The sequence below is a fragment of the Staurois parvus genome, unplaced genomic scaffold, assembly GCF_062004578.1.
Source record: "Staurois parvus isolate SC_StPar_1 unplaced genomic scaffold, SC_StPar_1.0 ptg000066l, whole genome shotgun sequence".
NCBI classification, from domain to species: domain Eukaryota; kingdom Metazoa; phylum Chordata; class Amphibia; order Anura; family Ranidae; genus Staurois; species Staurois parvus.
In genome coordinates, this window is record NW_028317862.1 from 3,230,882 (window position 1) to 3,255,437 (window position 24,556).

Consider the following 24,556-nt stretch of genomic DNA (forward strand, 5'->3'; position numbering starts at 1 on the left):
TCCAGAGTGTCTCATGGGTCCCTGTACGGCCTCCCATTGCTGGTGTCTCCATCGCCACACTGTGCCATGTGCCACTTTCAGGTCTCCTCACACTGCTGGTGGGTTCCATTTTGTCATAGGGTGCTGGCAGATTACGGGCCTCCCATTGCTGCTGCCAGGCCCGTAATCTGCCATGGGCCCCCGTACCGCCTCCTCATGCTGCTGCCAGGTCCAGAGTGTCTCATGGGTCCCTGTACGGCCTCCCATTGCTGCTGTCTCCATCGCCACACTCTGCCATGTGCCACTTTCAGGTCTCCTCACACTGCTGGTGGGTTCCATTTTGTCATAGGGTGCTGGCAGATTACGGGCCTCCCATTGCTGCTGCCAGGCCCGTAATCTGCCATGGGCCCCTGTACCGCCTCCTCATGCTGCTGCCAGGCCCGTAATCTGTCATGGGTCCCTGTACGGCCTCCCATTGCTGCTGTCTCCATCGCCACACTCTGCCATGTGCCACTTTCAGGTCTCCTCACACTGCTGGTGGGTTCCATTTTGTCATAGGGTGCTGGCAGATTACGGGCCTCCCATTGCTGCTGCCAGGCCCGTAATCTGCCATGGGCCCCCGTACCGCCTCCTCATGCTGCTGCCAGGTTCAGAGTGTCTCATGGGTCCCTGTACGGCCTCCCATTGCTGCTGTCTCCATCGCCACACTCTGCCATGTGCCACTTTCAGGTCTCCTCACACTGCTGGTGGGTTCCATTTTGTCATAGGGTGCTGGCAGATTACGGGCCTCCCATTGCTGCTGCCAGGCCCGTAATCTGCCATGGGCCCCCGTACCACCTCCTCATGCTGCTGCCAGGTTCAGAGTGTCTCATGGGTCCCTGTACGGCCTCCCATTGCTGCTGTCTCCATCGCCACACTCTGCCATGTGCCACTTTCAGGTCTCCTCACACTGCTGGTGGGTTCCATTTTGTCATAGGGTGCTGGCAGATTACGGGCCTCCCATTGCTGCTGCCAGGCCCGTAATCTGCCATGGGCCCCCGTACCGCCTCCTCATGCTGCTGCCAGGTCCAGAGTGTCTCATGGGTCCCTGTACGGCCTCCCATTGCTGCTGTCTCCATCGCCACACTCTGCCATGTGCCACTTTCAGGTCTCCTCACACTGCTGGTGGGTTCCATTTTGTCATAGGGTGCTGGCAGATTACGGGCCTCCCATTGCTGCTGCCAGGCCCGTAATCTGCCATGGGCCCCCGTACCGCCTCCTCATGCTGCTGCCAGGTCCAGAGTGTCTCATGGGTCCCTGTACGGCCTCCCATTGCTGCTGTCTCCATCGCCACACTCTGCCATGTGCCACTTTCAGGTCTCCTCACACTGCTGGTGGGTTCCATTTTGTCATAGGGTGCTGGCAGATTACGGGCCTCCCATTGCTGCTGCCAGGCCCGTAATCTGCCATGGGCCCCTGTACCGCCTCCTCATGCTGCTGCCAGGCCCGTAATCTGTCATGGGTCCCTGTACGGCCTCCCATTGCTGCTGTCTCCATCGCCACACTCTGCCATGTGCCACTTTCAGGTCTCCTCACACTGCTGGTGGGTTCCATTTTGTCATAGGGTGCTGGCAGAATACGGGCCTCCCATTGCTGCTGCCAGGCCCGTAATCTGCCATGGGCCCCTGTACCGCCTCCTCATGCTGCTGCCAGGCCCGTAATCTGTCATGGGTCCCTGTACGGCCTCCCATTGCTGCTGTCTCCATCGCCACACTCTGCCATGTGCCACTTTGAGGTCTCCTCACACTGCTGGTGGGTTCCATTTTGTCATAGGGTGCTGGCAGATTACGGGCCTCCCATTGCTGCTGCCAGGCCCGTAATCTGCCATGGGCCCCCGTACCGCCTCCTCATGCTGCTGCCAGGTCCAGAGTGTCTCATGGGTCCCTGTACGGCCTCCCATTGCTGCTGTCTCCATCGCCACACTGTGCCATGTGCCACTTTCAGGTCTCCTCACACTGCTGGTGGGTTCCATTTTGTCATAGGGTGCTGGCAGATTACGGGCCTCCCATTGCTGCTGCCAGGCCCGTAATCTGCCATGGGCCCCCGTACCGCCTCCTCATGCTGCTGCCAGGTCCAGAGTGTCTCATGGGTCCCTGTACGGCCTCCCATTGCTGCTGTCTCCATCGCCACACTCTGCCATGTGCCACTTTCAGGTCTCCTCACACTGCTGGTGGGTTCCATTTTGTCATAGGGTGCTGGCAGATTATGGGCCTCCCATTGCTGCTGCCAGGCCCGTAATCTGCCATGGGCCCCTGTACCGCCTCCTCATGCTGCTGCCAGGCCCGTAATCTGTCATGGGTCCCTGTACGGCCTCCCATTGCTGCTGTCTCCATCGCCACACTGTGCCATGTGCCACTTTCAGGTCTCCTCACACTGCTGGTGGGTTCCATTTTGTCATAGGGTGCTGGCAGATTACGGGCCTCCTATTGCTGCTGCCAGGCCCGTAATCTGCCATGGGCCCCCGTACCGCCTCCTCATGCTGCTGCCAGGTCCAGAGTGTCTCATGGGTCCCTGTACGGCCTCCCATTGCTGCTGTCTCCATCGCCACACTCTGCCATGTGCCACTTTCAGGTCTCCTCACACTGCTGGTGGGTTCCATTTTGTCATAGGGTGCTGGCAGATTACGGGCCTCCCATTGCTGCTGCCAGGCCCGTAATCTGCCATGGGCCCCCGTACCGCCTCCTCATGCTGCTGCCAGGTCCAGAGTGTCTCATGGGTCCCTGTACGGCCTCCCATTGCTGCTGTCTCCATCGCCACACTCTGCCATGTGCCACTTTCAGGTCTCCTCACACTGCTGGTGGGTTCCATTTTGTCATAGGGTGCTGGCAGATTACGGGCCTCCCATTGCTGCTGCCAGGCCCGTAATCTGCCATGGGCCCCTGTACCGCCTCCTCATGCTGCTGCCAGGCCCGTAATCTGTCATGGGTCCCTGTACGGCCTCCCATTGCTGCTGTCTCCATCGCCACACTGTGCCATGTGCCACTTTCAGGTCTCCTCACACTGCTGGTGGGTTCCATTTTGTCATAGGGTGCTGGCAGATTACGGGCCTCCCATTGCTGCTGCCAGGCCCGTAATCTGCCATGGGCCCCCGTACCGCCTCCTCATGCTGCTGCCAGGTCCAGAGTGTCTCATGGGTCCCTGTACGGCCTCCCATTGCTGCTGTCTCCATCGCCACACTGTGCCATGTGCCACTTTCAGGTCTCCTCACACTGCTGGTGGGTTCCATTTTGTCATAGGGTGCTGGCAGATTACGGGCCTCCCATTGCTGCTGCCAGGCCCGTAATCTGCCATGGGCCCCCGTACCGCCTCCTCATGCTGCTGCCAGGTCCAGAGTGTCTCATGGGTCCCTGTACGGCCTCCCATTGCTGCTGTCTCCATCGCCACACTCTGCCATGTGCCACTTTCAGGTCTCCTCACACTGCTGGTGGGTTCCATTTTGTCATAGGGTGCTGGCAGATTACGGGCCTCCCATTGCTGCTGCCAGGCCCGTAATCTGCCATGGGCCCCTGTACCGCCTCCTCATGCTGCTGCCAGGCCCGTAATCTGTCATGGGTCCCTGTACGGCCTCCCATTGCTGCTGCCTCCATCGCCACACTCTGCCATGTGCCACTTTCAGGTCTCCTCACACTGCTGGTGGGTTCCATTTTGTCATAGGGTGCTGGCAGATTACGGGCCTCCCATTGCTGCTACCAGGCCCGTAATCTGCCATGGGCCCCTGTACCGCCTCCTCATGCTGCTGCCAGGCCCGTAATCTGTCATGGGTCCCTGTACGGCCTCCCATTGCTGCTGTCTCCATCGCCACACTGTGCCATGTGCCACTTTCAGGTCTCCTCACACTGCTGGTGGGTTCCATTTTGTCATAGGGTGCTGGCAGATTACGGGCCTCCCATTGCTGCTGCCAGGCCCGTAATCTGCCATGGGCCCCCGTACCGCCTCCTCATGCTGCTGCCAGGTCCAGAGTGTCTCATGGGTCCCTGTACGGCCTTCCATTGCTGCTGTCTCCATCGCCACACTGAGCCATGTGCCACTTTCAGGTCTCCTCACACTGCTGGTGGGTTCCATTTTGTCATAGGGTGCTGGCAGATTATGGGCCTCCCATTGCTGCTGCCAGGCCCGTAATCTGCCATGGGCCCCCGTACCGCCTCCTCATGCTGCTGCCAGGTCCAGAGTGTCTCATGGGTCCCTGTACGGCCTCCCATTGCTGCTGTCTCCACCGCCACACTCTGCCATGTGCCACTTTCAGGTCTCCTCACACTGCTGGTGGGTTCCATTTTGCAATAGAGTGCTGGCAGATTACGGGTCTCCCATTGCTGCTGCCAGGCCCGTAATCTGCCATGGGCCCCTGTACCGCCTCCTCATGCTGCTGCCAGGCCCGTAATCTGTCATGGGTCCCTGTACGGCCTCCCATTGCTGCTGTCTCCATCGCCACACTCTGCCATGTGCCACTTTCAGGTCTCCTCACACTGCTGGTGGGTTCCATTTTGTCATAGGGTGCTGGCAGATTACGGGCCTCCCATTGCTGCTGCCAGGCCCGTAATCTGCCATGGGCCCCCGTACCGCCTCCTCATGCTGCTGCCAGGTCCAGAGTGTCTCATGGGTCCCTGTACGGCCTCCCATTGCTGCTGTCTCCATCGCCACACTGTGCCATGTGCCACTTTCAGGTCTCCTCACACTGCTGGTGGGTTCCATTTTGTCATAGGGTGCTGGCAGATTACGGGCCTCCCATTGCTGCTGCCAGGCCCGTAATCTGCCATGGGCCCCCGTACCGCCTCCTCATGCTGCTGCCAGGTCCAGAGTGTCTCATGGGTCCCTGTACGGCCTCCCATTGCTGCTGTCTCCATCGCCACACTCTGCCATGTGCCACTTTCAGGTCTCCTCACACTGCTGGTGGGTTCCATTTTGTCATAGGGTGCTGTATGGCCTCCCATTGCTGCTGCCTCCACCGCCACACTGTGGCTCCACACTCTGGTTTTGGCCCCGTGACTGCCCAAATGAGTGAAGTGTGCGGTGATTCTAAGATCGACGGCACTCATCTGCATGTCATACTGACTGACAGTATTATTTCTCTTCCCCAGCACAACTCCAAGGGTATTTAAATTAAAGGTACAGTGTTCTGCACTAATATAAAGGCTCTCTGAAGCCTAGAAACACCCTTTTTATAAGTTAAATTCGCAGCGAATATATTCGACTCGAATCGAATTTATTCCGCGAATTCGCCGAATCAGCCGAATCGAATTTTTGAATACTTCGCTCATCTCTATTTAGGACCATAGAGGTTCAGAGGGGGTGATTGAGCAGGGGGTTGCACAATTATTTTTTGTTACATTCTAATTGGACAATAAAGCTGAAGAGGCTTGGAGTTGGAAGAGTTGGAAGAGGAGGGAGGAGGGGACAGTTTTACTAGAGGTAGAATCCCTCAGTGGCAAAACAAAACTCTGAGTAATGCAAAATGAGAAAGTGAAAGTGTACTGTGAAAATCTAACTGTTACTTATCAGTTATATTATTAAGAGTATAAAAGTAAAATAGAGACGGAAAGGCAATACATTTGAAATCATAGAAAAATATTAATTTCTATGAATGTTAATTTTCTTCATCATTTCCATTTCAGCTTCCAGGTATGATTTACGGATGAGTCTTGACAGCGAGGAATTGTTGATTAACTTTCAAAATGGCACAACTGTAAACATTACCAGTCTAACACCACAGCCAGCTGGATTCATAGAATATTTCAATTTTACCCCCATAAATGGAACTTTAAAAAATGGAACTGTACTATATTTCAGCTTGGTTGCCATAGACAAAGCAAATCAAGCGTCAGAGCCATCTAACTTGGCAAGGGCAATCATGTTCATACCATCTCCACCACAACCAAAGCCTAGTCCAACACAAAAACCAGGTAATTCAGCCATGGGAGTAACTGGAACATTAAGCATTGTCATCCTCACTCTTGTGACTGTAATCACTGGTTTTCATATCTGAGACATAGTCACTCAAGAAAAGAAGACTTTGTGTTATTTTATTTGTCTGGAAAACTGATGAACAAGTATTGCATTCTGTTTCAAAACTGATGATGAGTGACCTCGTCAGCTTAGCTAGCAGAGGAAACTAGAAAAGCTGTGTCAATAAATTTACAAAAGACATGTGAGATGTTAACAGCTTGAGAATTGCTGAAACATTAGGCTGAAAATTCCCTCCAATTCATTACTATTCATCAAATACTTGTTCATGCTAAGAGCAGTGAGAAGCGAGAGCATTAATGTGTTGTAGCTTGTGCATTTATGACAAGCTTTTAATGAGATTTGAAGGTCCCATTCGAATGATCAGAATAAAAATGTGGGTCCAAATAGCAAAATACTTTTTTTCCAAACATGTTTTAACCAGATCTAGTGATTTTTTTGGCACAATATTGTTCTTAAGAACAATTACAGAACAAAAATGACATTTTTACACTTCAGTGCATATTAAATTTCATGGGTGTCAGCCAGCCCAAATTGTGGTTGAGGTGTGGAGACCTAGACACGCTAAGTTAAGAGAAAAGCTAAAAAGCACATCAAGGTTAAACAAATCAATGTCATGCAACTGGTGACAGCTCATCTCAGGTGTACAAATAGCACCGTATGTGTTTAAAAACAAATATAAACCATTGGTCATGGAAAACCAACTTTAAAACAAATATGGACAAACATTGGTTCAAGAAAATTAAAGTAGTGAACAAAGTAGATCGTCTCTTTGAATTTTTGAAGCTTCCATTGCTATCAGTTTAATCTGACTATAAAGATTACTTGCTATAGCAGCTGAATGAAAAAAAAAGCCTAAAACTTGCAAGCCACCCATTTATAATTCAGCATTGTTCATACAGGAGCTCTTTATCTCCTTGATTAAGTGATCTAAAATAGTATAGGCCTTGACGGCTAGTAACCATGTAAGACATTCTATGACAACATTCCTGGACAGTTCTAAAGTTTATCTTCTACGATGTACTTTTTAATGCTATCTGACCTGAGAGAGAAAATAGTACATCACCTTTGATCTGCAATTTTATGGAAAACGCTGGTTTGCAGTTTTTAAAGCTGTTCATAAGAGTTTTTTGGGGAAGTGTGGATATGCAAATTATAAAAGTTGTCAACACTTCTCTTTTGGACATTCCATTATGTTCCATGTTCCATTATAAAGCATTGGTCAGTGGAATTATCTGTTGAAGCCTTTCTTAAAATTTTGTTTAGAATATTATGTCTTGCTATACTCTAAACACTGGAAATTACTGTTGAAATCTGGATAAAAAGATATTTAACTGGATTATTTTGGTAATGACTACTACATATTATTATACAGGATTTATATAGCGCCAACAGTTTGTGCAGCGCTGTACAATATAAAGGGAGATAGTATGACTACAATATATTTCAGTACAAAAGGAATAGGAGGGCCCTGCTCGTGGAGCTTACAATCTAAAGGACTTAATCTGCCTAAAATGGATATAGTCATTGTAAAGCTGGTCATAGACATCAGAAGATGGATGGTGAACCAGTTTCCTGTACAGACGGAAGCATTTTTTTGTGCAGATAGGGATGGGCATGGAAGGCACAAGAAGACACATCCAGCTTTTCTCCTAGAAAAAGTAGCTTTATGATTAATGTTTAGTGATCATAATTGCCCTCAAGAACATTCAACTGGAAGTATATGTGGATATCAACAAAAATAAGGCCACTGCCCAATCCATCCAAACTTGGCCTGGATGGTGATCTCATGTCTATGGGTACTTTTGCTTTGAATGTGTACTTTACCTTTTATCTGCCCCATGCATGGTATGCTGAAAAAGCTATTAACTGAGGGTTACAATTTTAATATACATTTATGTATGAATGTAACAGTATCAAAATGTCTTATGCTCAGAGGAAATTAGCTTGTCTGTCTTGTGTGCTAGCAGCCAACTGTTATAAATTTACTGATACTACATTTATTTTAGCAGCCTCACAATTCATTAACACTAGTTTAGGCTATCATGTCATTTTGATTCTGGTTGGTAACATTGTTAGTGCCATGCTCAGAAAATATAAAAATGGCACTAATGTATTATATTAGTTGGTAGAAATATTTGAGGAACAAGGAGGGGAACAGTCACTGATTAAAGCCCAACTAAACCTTCAGTTTAAATAAGCTAAACCACATTCCAGGTGCATCTTACAGATCATTTTCTTTAAAAAGCAGCCATAGCTAGAGTGGATTGTCTGTCCCCTTTCAGCATACTGTAGAGTGGGACCTTTGCTTTCTGTTTAGAAACAGTTGTTCCTCTGCAGAAGTTCAACATGTTCTCTGCTGAGTCAGACCTAGCTCTGCAATCAGCAAAGCTCTTGCTCCTGCTGTTTGGAGAGATCTAGCTCTGATTAGGCAGGGGATATGTTGGACCTCTGTAGAGAGACCACTGCTTCCACACAAAAAGCAAGAGTCCTTCTCTGCACCACACTGTCAGAGGACAAGCTTTTCTACTCAGGCTGTGGCTACTTTCCAAAGAATATGAACTGTAAGGCCCTGCAGCCTGTTTCATGTTAGGGCAAGTGGAGTGTTTTATACCTGATTTAAAATAAAGTTTAAAATAATTAGCTTTTCACAACTAACAATTCAATGTCGTACACCAGTCCACAACAAGCATACCTGCCAATATCATTGTTTTACTGGAGCTTAAGTGATTTTCAAACCTCAAAAGGTCAGATTTATTAGGAGCAAAATGTCCTTTTCCAGATATGGGCAACTTTTGGTTGCATATCTTTAGTATTTCTTCTAATTTAACTTTGTAAAGTGTGATACAGATGTACAGTGTTGACTACCACAAAGCCTCAGTATAATTGATATTGCACCTAAAAGCTGTAACAGGAAGTCTAGGTTTCCTGGCGGCCGTATTTGTGTTAGCACATCACCCTATTCAATTGAATGGGCTGTTGTACCTACAGAAAATGCAGCGCAAAGGTCCCTGCACCTTTTTCAAAATCACAACTGCAGGGGAACCACATAGTGCTATGCGTTTCCCAGCATATGAAAGCCACTCTGTGGTTTCCTGGGCATAGGGCTGCCATTAAGTATTAATGGCACCCCCACGCCTCTACTAACAGCAGTGCATCTTTGCTGCAGGTGCAGGAAAGCTTGTGATTTACATGTAGTTCTGCATCAGCAGAAATGTGAACCTAGTCTAAGAATCGGTTCACATCTGTTACATGTGCACTAGGTGCTTTACATTGATCTCTATATAATGTGCGTTTTGTTGAAAGTGCATCAAAGATACAGCAAGCAGGACGTTTTTATTGCACCACACCAAAAGCACACCTAAAATGCAAATGTGTGAACGAGGCGTAGGAGAAAATATGATTTGTGATATCAAAGGTTAAAAATATGTATATTTTTATAACAGATGTTTGTATAGTTTTTTTCACTTTTCTTTATTTTTCCCCAAAATCTCTGATCGAAATGTTTAAAATAAAATACAATTTTTAATAAAAATGTGTATGACTGTTTAATTTCTATAGTGCATATAATATACAGTATTTGGAAGAGTTAATATTGTTGCAAGTCAACATCATCAAGGCCATCTTAATAGCATCATGGGCACCTGGGCATAGTAATGCACTGATGTCCCCTACCAACGTGCCATAAATCAAAGTCTAATCAACACAAAGGGCTCAGTTTGCAAGTATGCTGTAATGCAAGATTATCATGGGGCCCTCATGTGCCTGGGGCCCCTTGGCAGTGCCCAGAGGTGCCCATCCATTTAGACAGCCCTGAACATTAGCAGCTGCTTTGTTTTCTGATAACAAGAAGTAACATTTCAGCATTCAACTGCAGTTCTTGTTTGTCCAATATACTGCAGTTCTTGTTTGTCCAATAGGGCAAGACATGCTTCTGCTGCAGAGTGCCCCTTTTTCCTACATGGAAATGCAGGTTACTTTAACTCCATTTCCCACAATCCCTTGGGTCTCCACAACCCCATGGGCTCCTGAACACACAGGGAATATAAGTTTCACCCTCAGCAGCTAAGAGAGACCACACCTAATAAGGCAGAGGTGACGGGGCATGAGATCTGCAGCCAGGTGTATATTTTTTAGTCTCAGTCACAGTCTCAGTGGGCAGGAGCCCATTAGCATGCAGCTTCTGTAGAACATCCAGCAACTGTGGAGAGCATGTATCCAATTGCTACCTGAGTAATGCCCGGCTTCATGTGGCGAGAGTATACTGGCAGTTCCTGGAAGATGAAGGAACTGATACCATTGAATGGCTCCCCATGCTTGCCTGACCTAAATCCAATAGAACACCTCGGGGATATCATGCTTTGGTCCATCCGACAAAGCCAGGTTTCACCCCAGACTGTCCAGGAGCTCAGTGATGTCCTGGTCCAGATCTAGGAAGAAATACCCCAGGACACTATCCATCATCTTATTAGGAGCATTCCCTGACCAGGGGTGGACTGACAACTCACGGGGCCCCCGGGCAATAGGGGATCATGGGGCCCCTGTGTCCTTACCCACACTCAAACCACACCCAAAAAAGCCTATGAAAGGTACCAGGGGCATGTCATGGGGCCCCTTACTGACCCCGGGCCTTCGGGCAGTGCCCGAGTTTCCGAATGGTCAGTCTGCCCTTGTCCCTGACATTGTCATGCATGCATACAAGCACACGGGGGGGGGCCTTACAAACTACTGAGTACCCTTTTGAGTCATAATTTTTTCATTTTGATTTTTGGGGTGTCTTTGAATTCAATCCTCTGTAGGTTGATAATTTTCATTTACATCAAACTATGGGGCATCCGTACGTTCCTAACACATTACCCAGTCCATATCAGTATAGATATCCAGCATGATATTTTTCCCCATTGAGATCTGACATGTTTTCAAAGTGTTCCTTTCATTTTATAAGCAGTGTATATGCCCAACAAGGGCCAGCGCTGTACTGGTATATCACTGGACTTTGAGCTGTTATACCAGGATGATGCCTGCAGCTTCAGGCATCATTCTAGTATAGTTTTTTTCATTGGCTTTTATGTAAAAGCAATCATAGCAGTTAATTAGCTGCAGGATTGCTTTTACAAACAGTGGGAGGAGATGCTCCCCCTCCCACTGCCTTCAACGAATTTCTCGGGCCGTCCCGTGCCAACCTGAGAATGCAGCCGGCATTACTGCCAGCTGACCATAGAGCTGACCATAGAGCTGATTGGAGATCAGAATGGGGCCAATCATCTCTATAGTCTAAGAAACCAGAAGCTACAAGCATTTCATCACTTTGGTTTCGCCGGATATAAACAGAGCCATTTTAAATTGGGAAAGCATCTGATCATACTGATCTAGGTGAGATCAGATGATTCATGAGTAGAGGAGATATCTAGAGTCTAAGAGACCCCATATTTCTCAAAAAAGAATACCTTAAATTAAATAAAGTGTGTGTGCTAAGGCATACGCAAGCGTTGGCCCTGTTTCAGTATGTAAACAGCGGTTGCAGCATGCAAGAGGTATCTCTGCAAACGTCAGATCGAGGGCAATAATTCTAGCTCTAGACCTCCTGTGCAAATCTAAAATGGTAGCCTGTAAAGGCTTTTAAAGGCTTTTAAAGAGTCAGCTATGTATATAAAAAATGTAAGTCACCGTTGCATGGGGCGTGCACAGTTTTAAAGCATGTCATGTTTTGTATCTATTTACTCAGCATACCATCATCTTTTATTCTACCAAACAATTGGCCAATATATTGTGTTTTTGCACATTAAAATTTTAAAAAAGTGCATTTTTTTCAAACAATTTGCGTTGAAAAATCGCTGCGCAAGTAGTATGTGACATAATAAATTGCAACACCCACCATTTTATTTTCTATAGTGTCTGCTTTAAAATAATATATAATATTTGGGGTTCAAAGTAATTTTCTAGCAAAAAAATTCTGATTTTTGCATGTGAACAAAAAGTGTCACAAAAGGCTTGGTCTTCAGGTGGTTAGAAGAGTGAGTGATGTGTGGCATAAACTTCTAATGCTGGGCAGAAAATGCCAAGATAACAACCCCCCCCCCTTAAATGACCCCTTTTTCAAAAATAGACACCCCAAACTGTTTGCTGAGAGGCATGTTGAGTCAATAGAAGAATTTATTTTTTACCAAAAGGTTTTGGAAAATGCCATAAAAAATCTTTTTTTTACACAAAGTTGTCACCTAAATGATATATTGTTCACACATGCCATGGGTATATGTGGAATTACTCCCCAAAATACATTCTGCTACTTCTCCTGAGTATGGGAATACAATATGTGAAAGACTTTTTGGCAGTCTAGCCAAGTACAGGACCCCAAAATAAGTACCTTCAGGCTTTTAAAGGGCTTTATTTCCTCATTACACTTCATGACTACCTATCACAGTTTCAGAGGCACTGAAATGTCAGAACAATACAAACCCCCCCCCCCCCAAATGACCCCTTTTTGGAAAGTACACACCCCAAAGAATTTGATGAGAAGCATGGTGAGTATATTGCAGATCTCGATTGTTGCCACAAATGTTTGGAAAATGAAGAGAGAAAACAAAAACATTTTTTGTTTTCTTTTTTTATTTTTCAAAACCGTACAAGAAAAAATAGACCTGCAAAATGCTCACCATGCCTCCTCACTCATGCGTACTCGCTCCAAAGCCGACTCCATGTGTCCATTAGAAATGTGCTCATTTTGTTCCGAATCGAAATTCGGACACATTTTTCATTATTCCAATTTATCAGAATTTCCGGATTACAATTGTATCAAATTTAAACGAATCCGATATAACGAAACAAAAGTACACTTGAAATTCAAGTCAAATTAAAAAAGGATTAGAATAGAAAATAATAGAATAGAAAGGAAAAGAAAATAATAGAGTAAAACAGAACAGAATAGAAAATAAAAGAATAGAATAAAATAGAAAATAAAGGAGCAGAATAGAAAAGAATATAATAAAATAGAATAGCAAATAAAATAATAGAATAGACTAGAAAATAAGGGAATAGGATAGAAAAAAACCTAGACTAGAAAATAGAATAGAAGAGAGTAAAACAGAACAGAATAGAATAAAAAATAGAATAGACTAGAAGATAGAGAACTAGAATAGAGCAAAACAAAATAGAATAGAAAAGGATAGAATAAATTAGAATATACTAGAAAAGAATAGAATGGATGGAATAGAAAAGAATAGCATAGCAATAGAATAGAAAAGAATAGAATAGAAAGAATATAATCATCTTGCAAAATTCAAATTTCAAATAGAATAAATTTGAACTCGAATAGAATAGATTGGAAAAAGAAAAAAATAATATAATAGGAAAGAATATATTAGAAAAGAAAAGAATAGAACAGCAAAAACAATAGAATAGAACAAAAAAGAAAGAATATATCCATCTTCTGAAATTTGAATTTCAAATAGAATAAATTCGTATTTTAATTAAATAGATTGGAATAGAATAGAAAATAATAGAATAAAAAATAAAAGAATAGAATAGAAAATATAAGAATAGAATAGAACAGCAAAAAAAAAAATAGAATAGAATAGCAAGGAGATAACTTCCGAAATCGAAATTTGGAATAGAATAAATTCAAATTTGCATAGAACAGATTAGCATAGTATAGAAAATAAAAGAATAAAAGAGAATGGAAATAACAATAGAATCAAATAAAAATAGAAAGAATATAACTGTCTTCCGAAATTTGCATTTCAAATAGAATAATTTCGAACAAAATAGATTAGAATAGAATGAACAATAGAATAGAAAAGAAAGAATATAACTGTCTTTCAAAATTCACATTTCAAAAAGAATACATTTGAATGTCGATTCAAATTTTCCAAATTCGGTCAAATTGAATTAAATTCGACCAAATTAGGAACATTTGAGTTTGAATAAACGAAATGTAACAAATTCCAAAAACAAATTAAATTAATTAAACTAAACAAAATTATTTAAATAACGAAAGGAAATTAAACAGTTTTTTTCATTCTGCACAGTCTATTGTCCATAACACACACAGAGCGCTGCTCAACTAACAGATGTTGGGAAGTTTTGCAACATTACTAGTTAACTTCTCCAGCACCTGCTGGAATTTCCCCTACCTGAACCACATGGCCTTCTGCTTTCACTTTCACTTTCCTCTGAATGGTTATATCCCGCAGTCTTTTCTTTCAGTCAAGGTCAGTAAGTCGTCTTCTCGTGATCACGGAATCTGGATACCAGTGAAAATACATAGGTAAGTCTTTTATTCTTTTTAATGTTAATCATTTTGACATCAGTGATTTTTGCTGTACTGCAAGTATAAAGCATGTGTCCATATACTTCATAGAACTACAAACATCTGCGTAGCTAGCAATATGCATCATTCCTAGTAAGAATGGTTGCTGAAAGCTGCTTCTTTGACAAATTGTAGCAACTACGTATGGTAAATATCTATATGAATAAATAGCAGACACAAAGTCTTATATTCCTTTATGATTTATCAAGTTTATACAAATGAATGATTGTCTGCTGTGCTGCATCTGTGAAGTAGATCTTCTTTGTATGGTATGTAGTGAGATCCAGGGGCGGACTGACCATTTGGAAACTCAGGCAGTGCCCGAGGGCCCGGGGTCAGTAGGGGGCCCCATGAGATGCCCCTGGTACCTTTTTCCTAGGCTTTTTTGAGTTTGGGCAAGGACACAGGGGCCCCATGATCCCCTATTGCCCGGGGGCCCCATGAGTTGTCAGTCCGCCCCTGGAGGGATCACAGAAAGCTCTACAGCTAAATAGTTCAGACAAAATTTAGTTGTTACTTTTGATTTGTTTCAATTCGGTACTATTGTAATTCAGAAATTCAGATACATCCGAATCTCCGAAATACAGTAGTAACGGATTTAACCACTTGCCCAGAGGATTTACCCCCCTTCCTGACCAGGCCATTTTTTGCATTACGGCATTGCGTTACTTTAACTGACAATTGTGCGGTCATGCTGCACCCAAATTAAATTTATGTCCTTTTTTCCCACAAATTGAGCTTTCTTTTGGTGGTATTTGATTGCCTGTGCGGTTTTTATTTTTTGCGCTATAGAAAAAAAAGTCCGACAATTTTGAGAACAAAACAATATTTTTGACTTTTTGCTATTAAACATGTCCAGTAAAAAAATTTAAAAAATCGAATTTCGTCATACATTTAGGCCAAAATGTATTCTTCTACATGTACTTGCTAAAAAAAAAATCCCAATACTTGTAAATTAATTGGTTTACGTGAAAGTTATAGCGTTTACAAATTGCGGATTTTTTTTACAATTACTAATAATGGCGGCGATCAGTGACTTATACTGGGACTGCGGTGGGAATTCAGACACGGGGGACCTGACTTGGTGTCACTGACATCCCCAGTGACACCAATACAGCGATCAGTGCTGATAAAAAGCACTAGACACTAGGCAAGAAAACATGTAGGGAGATCAAAGGGTTAATTGTGTGCTGTTTTACTGTGTGCTGTGCGCGTGATTCACAGTAAGCACACTGCTTTGCATGGCTCTGCTATTTAACCACTTGCCGACCGGGCACTTATACCACCTTCCTGCCCAGGCCAATTTTCAGCTTTCAGCGCTGTTGCACTTTGAATGACAATTGCGCGGTCATGCAACATTGTACTCACACAAATATAGCTTTCTTCTTGGTGGTACTTACTCACTGCTGGGTGTTTTATTTTGTGCGCTATAAACAAAAAAAGAGCAAAACATTTGAAAAAAAAAATTTCTTTGTTTCTATCATAAAATTTTGCAAACAGTTAATTTTTCTCCTTCACTGATGTGCGTTGATGAGGCTGCACTAATAGGCAGCACTGATAGGCACTGATAGGCCGCACTGATGGGCACTGATAGGCAGCACTGATGAGGTGGCACTGATAGGTGGCACTGATGAGCTGGCACTGATAATGGCACTGACTGGCGGCACTGCTGGGCACTAATTGGTGGCATTGACTGACAGCACTGACTGGAGGCACTGCTGGGCACTAATTGGTGGCATTGACTGACAGCACTGACTGGAAGCACTGCTGGGCATTAATTGCTTGCATTGACTGACAGCACTGACTGGCGGCACTGCTGGGCACTGACTTTCCTCTAAAAATGCTAGCTATGTGGCTAATGAGTCTCTCACCTCTTGGCTATCTCTCATTTCTCTACAGCTGTACCTCATTTTATGAATTTAATGCGTTCTGCGGGACATTTCGTATTGCGAAAAATTCGTAAACCGAAATGTGGTTTCCCATAGGAATGCATTGAGAACCAATTAATCCGTTCTGGAGGTCAGAAAAAAGTAAAAAGAAAGTCTTTTATCTGTTCAAAACTCTTTATAAAGTGTACTTTTTAAGGCATAGCACTGGACAGGGACATGATTAAAAAAACATTTGTAAATGCATTGAAAACCAATTAATCCATTCGTAGTGCACAAAAAATTCATAAACCGAGGCATTATTTTCAATGGATTTTCATTCATAAACCGAAAATTACGTTAACCGAAGTGTTCGTAAACCGAGGTACGCCTGTACTTGGTGACTCTAACCTGGAGGAAGGATGGACATGAGAAAGTCAAGTGAAGTCTGAATACCTGTAGCGAATTAGCTACATATGAGGATGCCCAGTTTTAAACTCGCCATATACTGGTGGAATTTCATTAGAGCTTTAAGAACATTCGCTCAATAATATTTTAATTATCAGGATCAGATCAATGTTGATTTTTCACCACAGTGATGAGAAAATTCTAAGAAGCAGGATGGGAAATTTTGCTTGAACAGAAATTCCTAACAGTGTGTTGTTTTGGTTCAGGAACGTTCCTTCACTCCAAAATCGAATAGTAAAAGAAAATTAAATTTTGAAGTACTTTTGAATGACATTTGTCAAATAATTGAACATACTGAGATTTTTTGTACGAATGTTTGTATGAAAATCTCCTAGTGTATGGCCAGCTTTAGAGGACTATAATAATTACGGAGGTTTGATAATTATACAGTATATATACTGTATAAATTATGCACTGTAAAGCACTTGGTTCCTTCTTATGAATAAAAAGTACAGGCCACACTAGAACTGGAATTAGTTATGAAACATGACCACAGCCTCATTGAATTGTGAGGAATTTTAAACATTTTAGTCTGTACATGTTAAAATGAGAACTGTGCTGTGCAGATTTGTACTTGTCTACATGGCTTAATGCCATTCATTTCCCAATCTATGTTGCTTACATGAAGGCTAGCTACAGTCAGATTTCTCATTGAGAATAACAGGCAATGTAAGATATTCTAGACCTAAAGCCTGCCATAGATGGTTCACATTTCGAATTGTAATCAAGTCAATCCATTGATCAACTTGGGAAGAACCAGCCTGTCTTATTTTTAGCATGCGAATACTGCCTGTGACTATAGCATCTTACAGTAATCATTGTGTTCTGACAGCTGGGAAGGCTTGGCAGAACAAATGCTGCACAGGTGGCATTGCCCTATCAACACTGTTAGTCGAGTGATTTGCTTTCCTTCCACCTCTGGTGGAAGGAAAGAAAAGCAATTTATCTATGGCTTGCCTAAGTGGACAATTGGCCTTGCTGCAATATTTTCCTTGGGTGGTGAACAGATGTTTGCACATTGAAACGTTATGTGCAATGCAATATTGGACTTTTCTGATACTTAGAAACACCTATAACTTTCTTGAATGCCACAAACAAATTATTCTGTCCTCCCACCCAACCCATATATTCAAGATATCTGACTGGAGCTTAAATAGCCTTGCACTTGACGTTCGTATCTTTCAGAAAATACAGTTACCCAATATACAACTGTGCAGTAGTAACCAGCATTGACCTGTCTGTCCATGTGATCCTCTACACCAGTTGTCCAAAGTCAACGAAATGACTTTACCCATACAGTATGTTGAGCCACCTACTCCTCAGTCCATTCTACCTTGTGAGACAAATTAGGCTCTCCTTTGCATATTCCTTTTCACAAACCTCTGCCTAAATTTACTCGCTGTTGCTGCTTTTTTTTATGCCTCACTGTATTTTCACTCTGTATTAAGTTCTGTGTGGTTAATTTACTACAGCTGGAGAGTGCATAATCAGGCTTACGTTTGCATAGAAACCAATCATTTTTCAGGCTTTACAGTATTTCCAAAGCTTAATTGAACAAGCTGAGTTGATTTCTAACCTAATTTTGCACTGTCCAGCTTTAGTAAATAAACCCCTGTATGTGATGTTTACATTCTCAGTCTCACCCATTGCAGAGATTTGTTTGCTCACGGGGCAACAATCTAAGCACCAATGGAATAAGAGCGATTATATGAGACAGGTTAACTAAGAAGGTAACTCTTTATACACACACAGAGACACACGCAGCCACCTGTAGCACCCTCCTAGCTCCTTTGGCTCCTTCTGTAATCAAGGGAGCAGAAATATTTGGTTTGTTCTATTCAGGGTTTCATAATCTGGGAGTTTGATTGCTTCCCCCTGCCTCTAGAAGACGTTTCTAAAAATTAAAGAGGGAGAATTCAAATAAATAGCTTGAATATTAAACAGGGCCTAGCCAATCCCTAGGGAGGTGTACCCATATGGTGGCTAATAAATAGTCTGGAACCAAGGAGAGAGTGTTTTTCTCCAGCAAGAAAAGTTCCAAGTCTCAGAGGGTATTGCTCCTGAGGCAGCCTATGGACTGCATTGCTGTTCTGTGATGTCACCTGGAAGTGATCTGCAGGACTTCAACCAAAGGGATCTGGTCTAGCGAAGAACTGTCCCTCTCTCTCTGGACCATGTTCGCAGGAGGATGAAAGGTGGCAGCTGTCTTGGGGACTTGTGAGTAATGACCATGAATTAAAATTAAAAATTAGTGAAGCGCTTGTATCACATGAATACAATCATGTATCTCCATATAGTGTAATTATAAATCAAAGTGACCACTATATATAATAAATGTGTGTTGACTCCCTCTAGTGGAAAGAAAAAATAGTGTCAACCAAAATAGCTAAATAACACACATTATGAAACTAAATATATAGTGCATAAATCAAATATAATAAAACAGAATATATATACGTGAAAACAGAATATTGGCCACATACAATGGTGTCAAAATCATACATAAATGATATATGCCATAAGTGAAAAAGACAATATCAAAGGTGAAAAAAATATTCCATGCATGTGACTGTGCTTTAAGCTGGAACACACACGTGATCTCCACTTCTATGTGCAAGTACTCTCCTTCAAATGGCAGCAATGCCTGCTCACCTCCCTTCCTCGACCCACACAGGGCCTCAAAGCAGTTACCACCTCAGTGGTGTATTCCTCTGGCGGACTCCTTATTCCTCCTCCTCTCTTATGCAACTCATAAAAAGACAAGAAAGCCTTCCATAGTGTAGTAAATTTAATAGGCAAAGTTAAAAATTACAAAGTTTTCCACTCACATGCTCCTTTCCATAAAAAAGCGTTTTTCCCAGCCTGTGGGTAGATATGCATGCACCTGGGGGAATCCAATATGGCCACTGTGTCCGGACATACGTCACCAGGAAGTAGACAAACCGACGCGTTGCGTCACGTGCGTCGTGACTTCATCAGGGTCAACCATGATTTATGCACTATATATTTAGTTTCATAATGTGTGTTATTTAGCTATTTTGGTTGACACTATTTTTTCTTTCCACTAGAGGGAGTCAACACACATTTATTATATATAGTGGTCACTTTGATTTATAATTACACTATATGGAGATACATGATTGTATTCATGTGATACAAGCGCTTCACTAATTTTTAATTTTATTTTGCACTTATTGGTATCAGCTAAGTGACAGCAGCTGTATTTTGTCAATTATTCCCATGAGCGCAGGAGGATCCCTTATTATTAATGACCATGAATTGATTCTTGGCAGCTATGTGCTTTTGGGATATACAGTACGGTAAGTGTCTGAGGTTGCTTGACATGGGACCACTCTCATAGGATCTCAGGTGCTGGCCATTTCCTACACTCAGCAGTGTCCTGGGCTAGAGATTAGAGAAGAGTGACTTCCTGTACTGGGTACCATTTACACTAACCATTTTAGTGTATTCGGCATAACCCGCAGGGACTTCGTCGCTGCTCAAACTCCCTCCAATCCCCCTCACTCAGCTACCCCCTCATCACCCCTCTCCCACAGCCCCACCACTGCTCTGACCTCCACTTCCACCCCACCCTACATTCCTCATACTGAAGCCCCCCCAACACTTCACACCTTTGACCTTACTACCATCGAGGAAGTCTCCAAGATCCTCTCTGATGCCCGCCTCACCACCTGCCCCCTCGACCCTATCCCCTCACAACTCCTGCGACCTCCCTCCCCCTCCATCCTACGCTCCCTCACCCACATCTTTAATCTCTCCCTCTCCTCCGGCACTTTCCCCTCCCCTCTGAAACATGCACACATCACCCCCATACTTAAAAAGCCCTCCCTGGACCCCAATGACCCGAACAACCTCAGACCCATCTCCCTGCTCCCATTTACATCCAAACTCCTCGAGCGCCTAGTCTACACCCGCCTAAGCTCTCACCTCAACGATAACAACCTCCTCGATCCCCTACAATCCGGCTTCCATCCCCTACACTCCACCGAAACTGCCTTACTCAAACTCTCCAACGATCTGCTAACCACCAAAGCTAATGGCCACTATTCACTGCTCCTACTCCTTGACCTCTCCGCAGCCTTCGACACAGTTGACCACCCCCTCCTCCTCAAAAAACTACACTCCCTCCGCCTCAGAGATTCTGCTCTCTCCTGGCTCTCATCCTACCTGTCACAATGCTCCTTCAGTGTTACCTATAATGCTACCACCTCCCCCTCACTCCCCCTCTCTGTTGGGGTCCCTCAAGGCATACACTCTCACGGCTTCAACTACCACCTATATTCCGACAACACACAAATCTATCTCTCAACCCCCCACCTCACCACCTCAGTCTCCGCCTGAATCACACACCTACTGAGCGACATATCAGACTGGATGTCGCTCCACTTCCTTAAACTGAACCTCTCCAAAACAGAGTTTCTTGTCTTCCCCCAGCCCAGACCCCACCCCACATTGACTTCTCCATCATGTCCAACAACGCCACCATCAAACCCACCCCGCAGGCCAGAGTACTTGGTGTCATTCTGGACTCCAACCTATCCTTCCAGCCTCAAGTCCAATCTTTAACAAACTCGTGCAGACTCCACCTCCGCAACATCGCCAAAATACGCACATTCCTAACCCCAGAAACCACTAAACAGCTCATTCACTCCCTCATATCACGACTCGACCATTGCAACTCCCTCCTCACTGGCCTGCCTCGCTGCTGGCTATCTCAGTCGATCCTGAATACGGCTGCCAGACTCATTCACCTTTCCAACTGCTCCATCTCCGCCACCCCCCTCTGCCAATCCCTCCACTGGCTTCCGATTGCGCAACGGATCAAATTCAAAATCCTAACACTGACGTACAAAGCCGTCCACCATACTGCCCCGAACTACATCACTGACCTAATATCCAAGTACCACCCAGCACTCACACTCTGCTCCTCACAAGTCCTCCTTCTCTCTAGTTCCCTGGTCTCCTTCTCCCATGCCCGCCTCCAGGACTTCTCCAGGGTGTCACCCATCCTCTGGAACTCCCTGCCCCAACCCATCAGATTATCACCTACTCTCCTCTCCTTTAGGCACACCCTGAAAACCCATCTCTTCAGGGAAGTCTACCCCACCCCCTGCTAACTTGCTGACCTCCTCCACTCTTCCTACCACTCCATCCCCCACAGCTATCTCCTCCTGTGCCACCATCCCCTCCCTCCTAGATTGTAAGCTCGAAAGAGCAGGGCGCTCGATCCCCTCATGTTTTGCATTGTATTGTTATTGTTCTGTCACATGTTCTGTCCCCCTTTGTAATGTACAGCGCTGAGCGAACTATTGGCGCTTTATAAATACTGTATAATAATGATAATAATATTCCATGCCCTAATCCATCTCTTGTTAATGTTTCTTCAGCAATAAATCTTAAAAAATACAACCCCCAGACTGAATTATTGGAACCATTAGAATGGATTGGTGCTGGTTTTGGTGAACAGCATCTGCATTATAGGGGAAGAATCAGCAATTACCAGAGACCCCTATAGCGGTAGCTCTACACACCATTACACATTACAGAATTTACAGAGAGGCAAAGTTCTCTAGGTACAGCATTCAGAGATAGAACTTAACCATATTTAATATAATTTAAAAAGTAAAGAAAGACAGAGCAAGAAATATTTATAAAGATATCACAAAGCAGAAATAGGCAACAGTATACTTACCTTGTATAAGCAAGGTTTGGGTTATTTCTGCATTTCTCTTAGTTTGGATTGTTTTTTTTTTGTCAAATGTGTCACCTTTTATAGCTGCCTAGCAGAGACATGAGATTTTCATCTGATGTTTTTTGTTGTGAATTTTTGGGCGAAATGAGACTGGCAATCTCTGGAGCAAAATTGTTGATTGTATATCTATCCCATAAGACTCCAAGATTTACTTTACAGCAATAATGGAAATCACTGCAAAAATAATCCAAGTAATGAGTCATAATAGCAATTATCAGGTTCCCGTCCAACCTATAGCCAGATGGCGGCCTGCAAAACCCCTCGTCTCTCCGGGTGGGCACCATATGGCGTCCATTCAGGCATGCGCAGTTTGCATGCCTGCAGAGTTGCGCAGCGGCGCAATCTGTCACTAGCTGTGTACCTCGGACACGGCCAATGACAGATCTGAGTTCCGGCCCCATTGCCGGTACCATGTGACCTGCTGTGAACAATCACAGCAGGTCACATGACAGTTGTATACAATGAATGGCTTCCTTTCATGCCATCCGTTGTATACTAGTGTGTCTAGCTGTGAATGGTCACAACGATCACATGCACAAGCTGGGCCAATCACAGCCCAGCTGTGTCATGTGATTAGCCGTTGCCAAATCACAGCTAAGCACAAAAAAAAAACATAGGCATACCTATGAATGCTTAGTTCGAAACGCGTCAAGGAGGAGCCCCTGCAAGCCATTGATGTCAAGCCATCGGATCACGGAGGTCCGGCGGCCACCCAATGATATCAGCTGGTCAGTTTGCTTTGTATGCGATTGTCATTGTATTGCTTCTGCTATACACTGCAGTTTTTTGTACGTTTTTGGATTCATTCCTTATTTATTATTACTACTAATAAAGTAGCATTGAATTACTACACTATGGGATTATCCCTAATTCTTGCTCTGTATTGAGCACCTTAATCTCCTAGCGATCCCCAGTGAGCGTCCCAGTGCCTGGAAGAGGCTGAACTATCTATATTGGCTATTATATCCTGGTACCTAAGGAAGGCCATCAACCCCCAGGCTACATCCTGGACTACCCCTAAGGGACCCGTGACTGATCGTTATTATATGATACAACGTGCTTTCTATTAACGCATCTGGTGAGTGCCCATTTTATATATTTATTGGCACACCCACCTAAGGAGTATAAGCACACTGGGATTTTACTGAAGTCACCTGGAGATCTGTTTCTAAGATTTTAATGACTTTTATGATCCTAACACATTTTATGGTTATGAATTTATTACGGACATTTGCACCTTTATTTATTTATACATTTGTCAGACCATAACGCACTTATAACCACTGTGCGAGTATTTTATATGAGCAAGACGCATTTATTATCTAATGTGCGTTTATGTCATTCGTGTATTTTATTTTATCTATAATTTTTGTGCACTTATTTTTATTCTTACTATTGTTTTAGCGCTGCACTATTATTTTTTCAGATTGCATTGAAGGCATATGGTTTACCTTTTTAGTGTGTTCAGCTGCTTCTAGTTTTAGCGCTTGCTTTTACTCTCCACATTTTTCTGTTAACATTACTGTTCTGACATTCTTGGACCTCAAGAAATTAGATTGGCTGTCAGTACTTCAGGATTGATCAATATTCAGATATATACCATAGTTGTGAACTCTATAACTTTCCTACAAACTAAATAATACATACTAATTTGGGTTATTTTCACCGAAGACATGTAGCAGAATACATCTTGGCCTAAATTTATGAAGAACAATTATTTATTTGCAAACTTTTATAACAGAAACAAAGAAAAACCTGTTTTTTTTCAAAATTTTCGGTCTTTTTTTGTTAATTTAGCAAAAAATGAAAACCCCAGTGGTGATTAAATACCACCAAAAGAAAGCTCTAATTGTGTGAAGAAAATTATAAAATTTTAGTTTGGGTACAGTATTGTATGACCGCGCAATATTCATTCAAAGTGTGAGAGCGCTGAAACCTGAAAAATGGCCTGGGTTTGAAGGGGGTAAAAGTGCCCGGTATGGAAGCGGTTAAATAAAGATGGTGGTCAAAGTAACAGCCCTAACTGAACAAGGGGCACAAGGAAAAATATGACTAGATGTTTGCAAACAGTTTATATAACAGGTGGCTTCATGCTCAGACAGAAAGTCCCCCAGATCTTCTTCACTGTATGTGTAAAGTCCACAGACAGTTGTTCTTGTTCACAAACAG

General features: G+C 43.8%; 2 protein-coding genes across 4 annotated transcripts in view; both read left to right on the forward strand.

Moving 5' to 3' along the window:
* The window catches only part of LOC149469606 (calcium-activated chloride channel regulator 1-like), a 58,151-nt gene extending 48,640 nt beyond the window's left edge, over nucleotides 1-9,511 (forward strand). For all 3 annotated transcript variants that reach the window (XM_089668893.1, XM_089668894.1, XM_089668895.1), the window contains one exon: nucleotides 5,628-9,511. In XM_089668893.1, coding sequence (XP_089525019.1) covers nucleotides 5,628-5,998 — 371 coding nt within the window. In that variant the 3' untranslated portion in view covers nucleotides 5,999-9,511. The remainder of the gene's footprint in view (nucleotides 1-5,627) is intronic.
* Nucleotides 9,512-14,150: 4,639 nt separating this feature from the next.
* Nucleotides 14,151-24,556, forward strand: part of LOC149469608 (calcium-activated chloride channel regulator 1-like) — a 90,942-nt gene continuing 80,536 nt past the window's right edge. The window contains exon 1 of the mRNA XM_089668896.1: nucleotides 14,151-14,239. The gene's annotated coding sequence lies outside the window, so the exon portion shown is untranslated. The remainder of the gene's footprint in view (nucleotides 14,240-24,556) is intronic.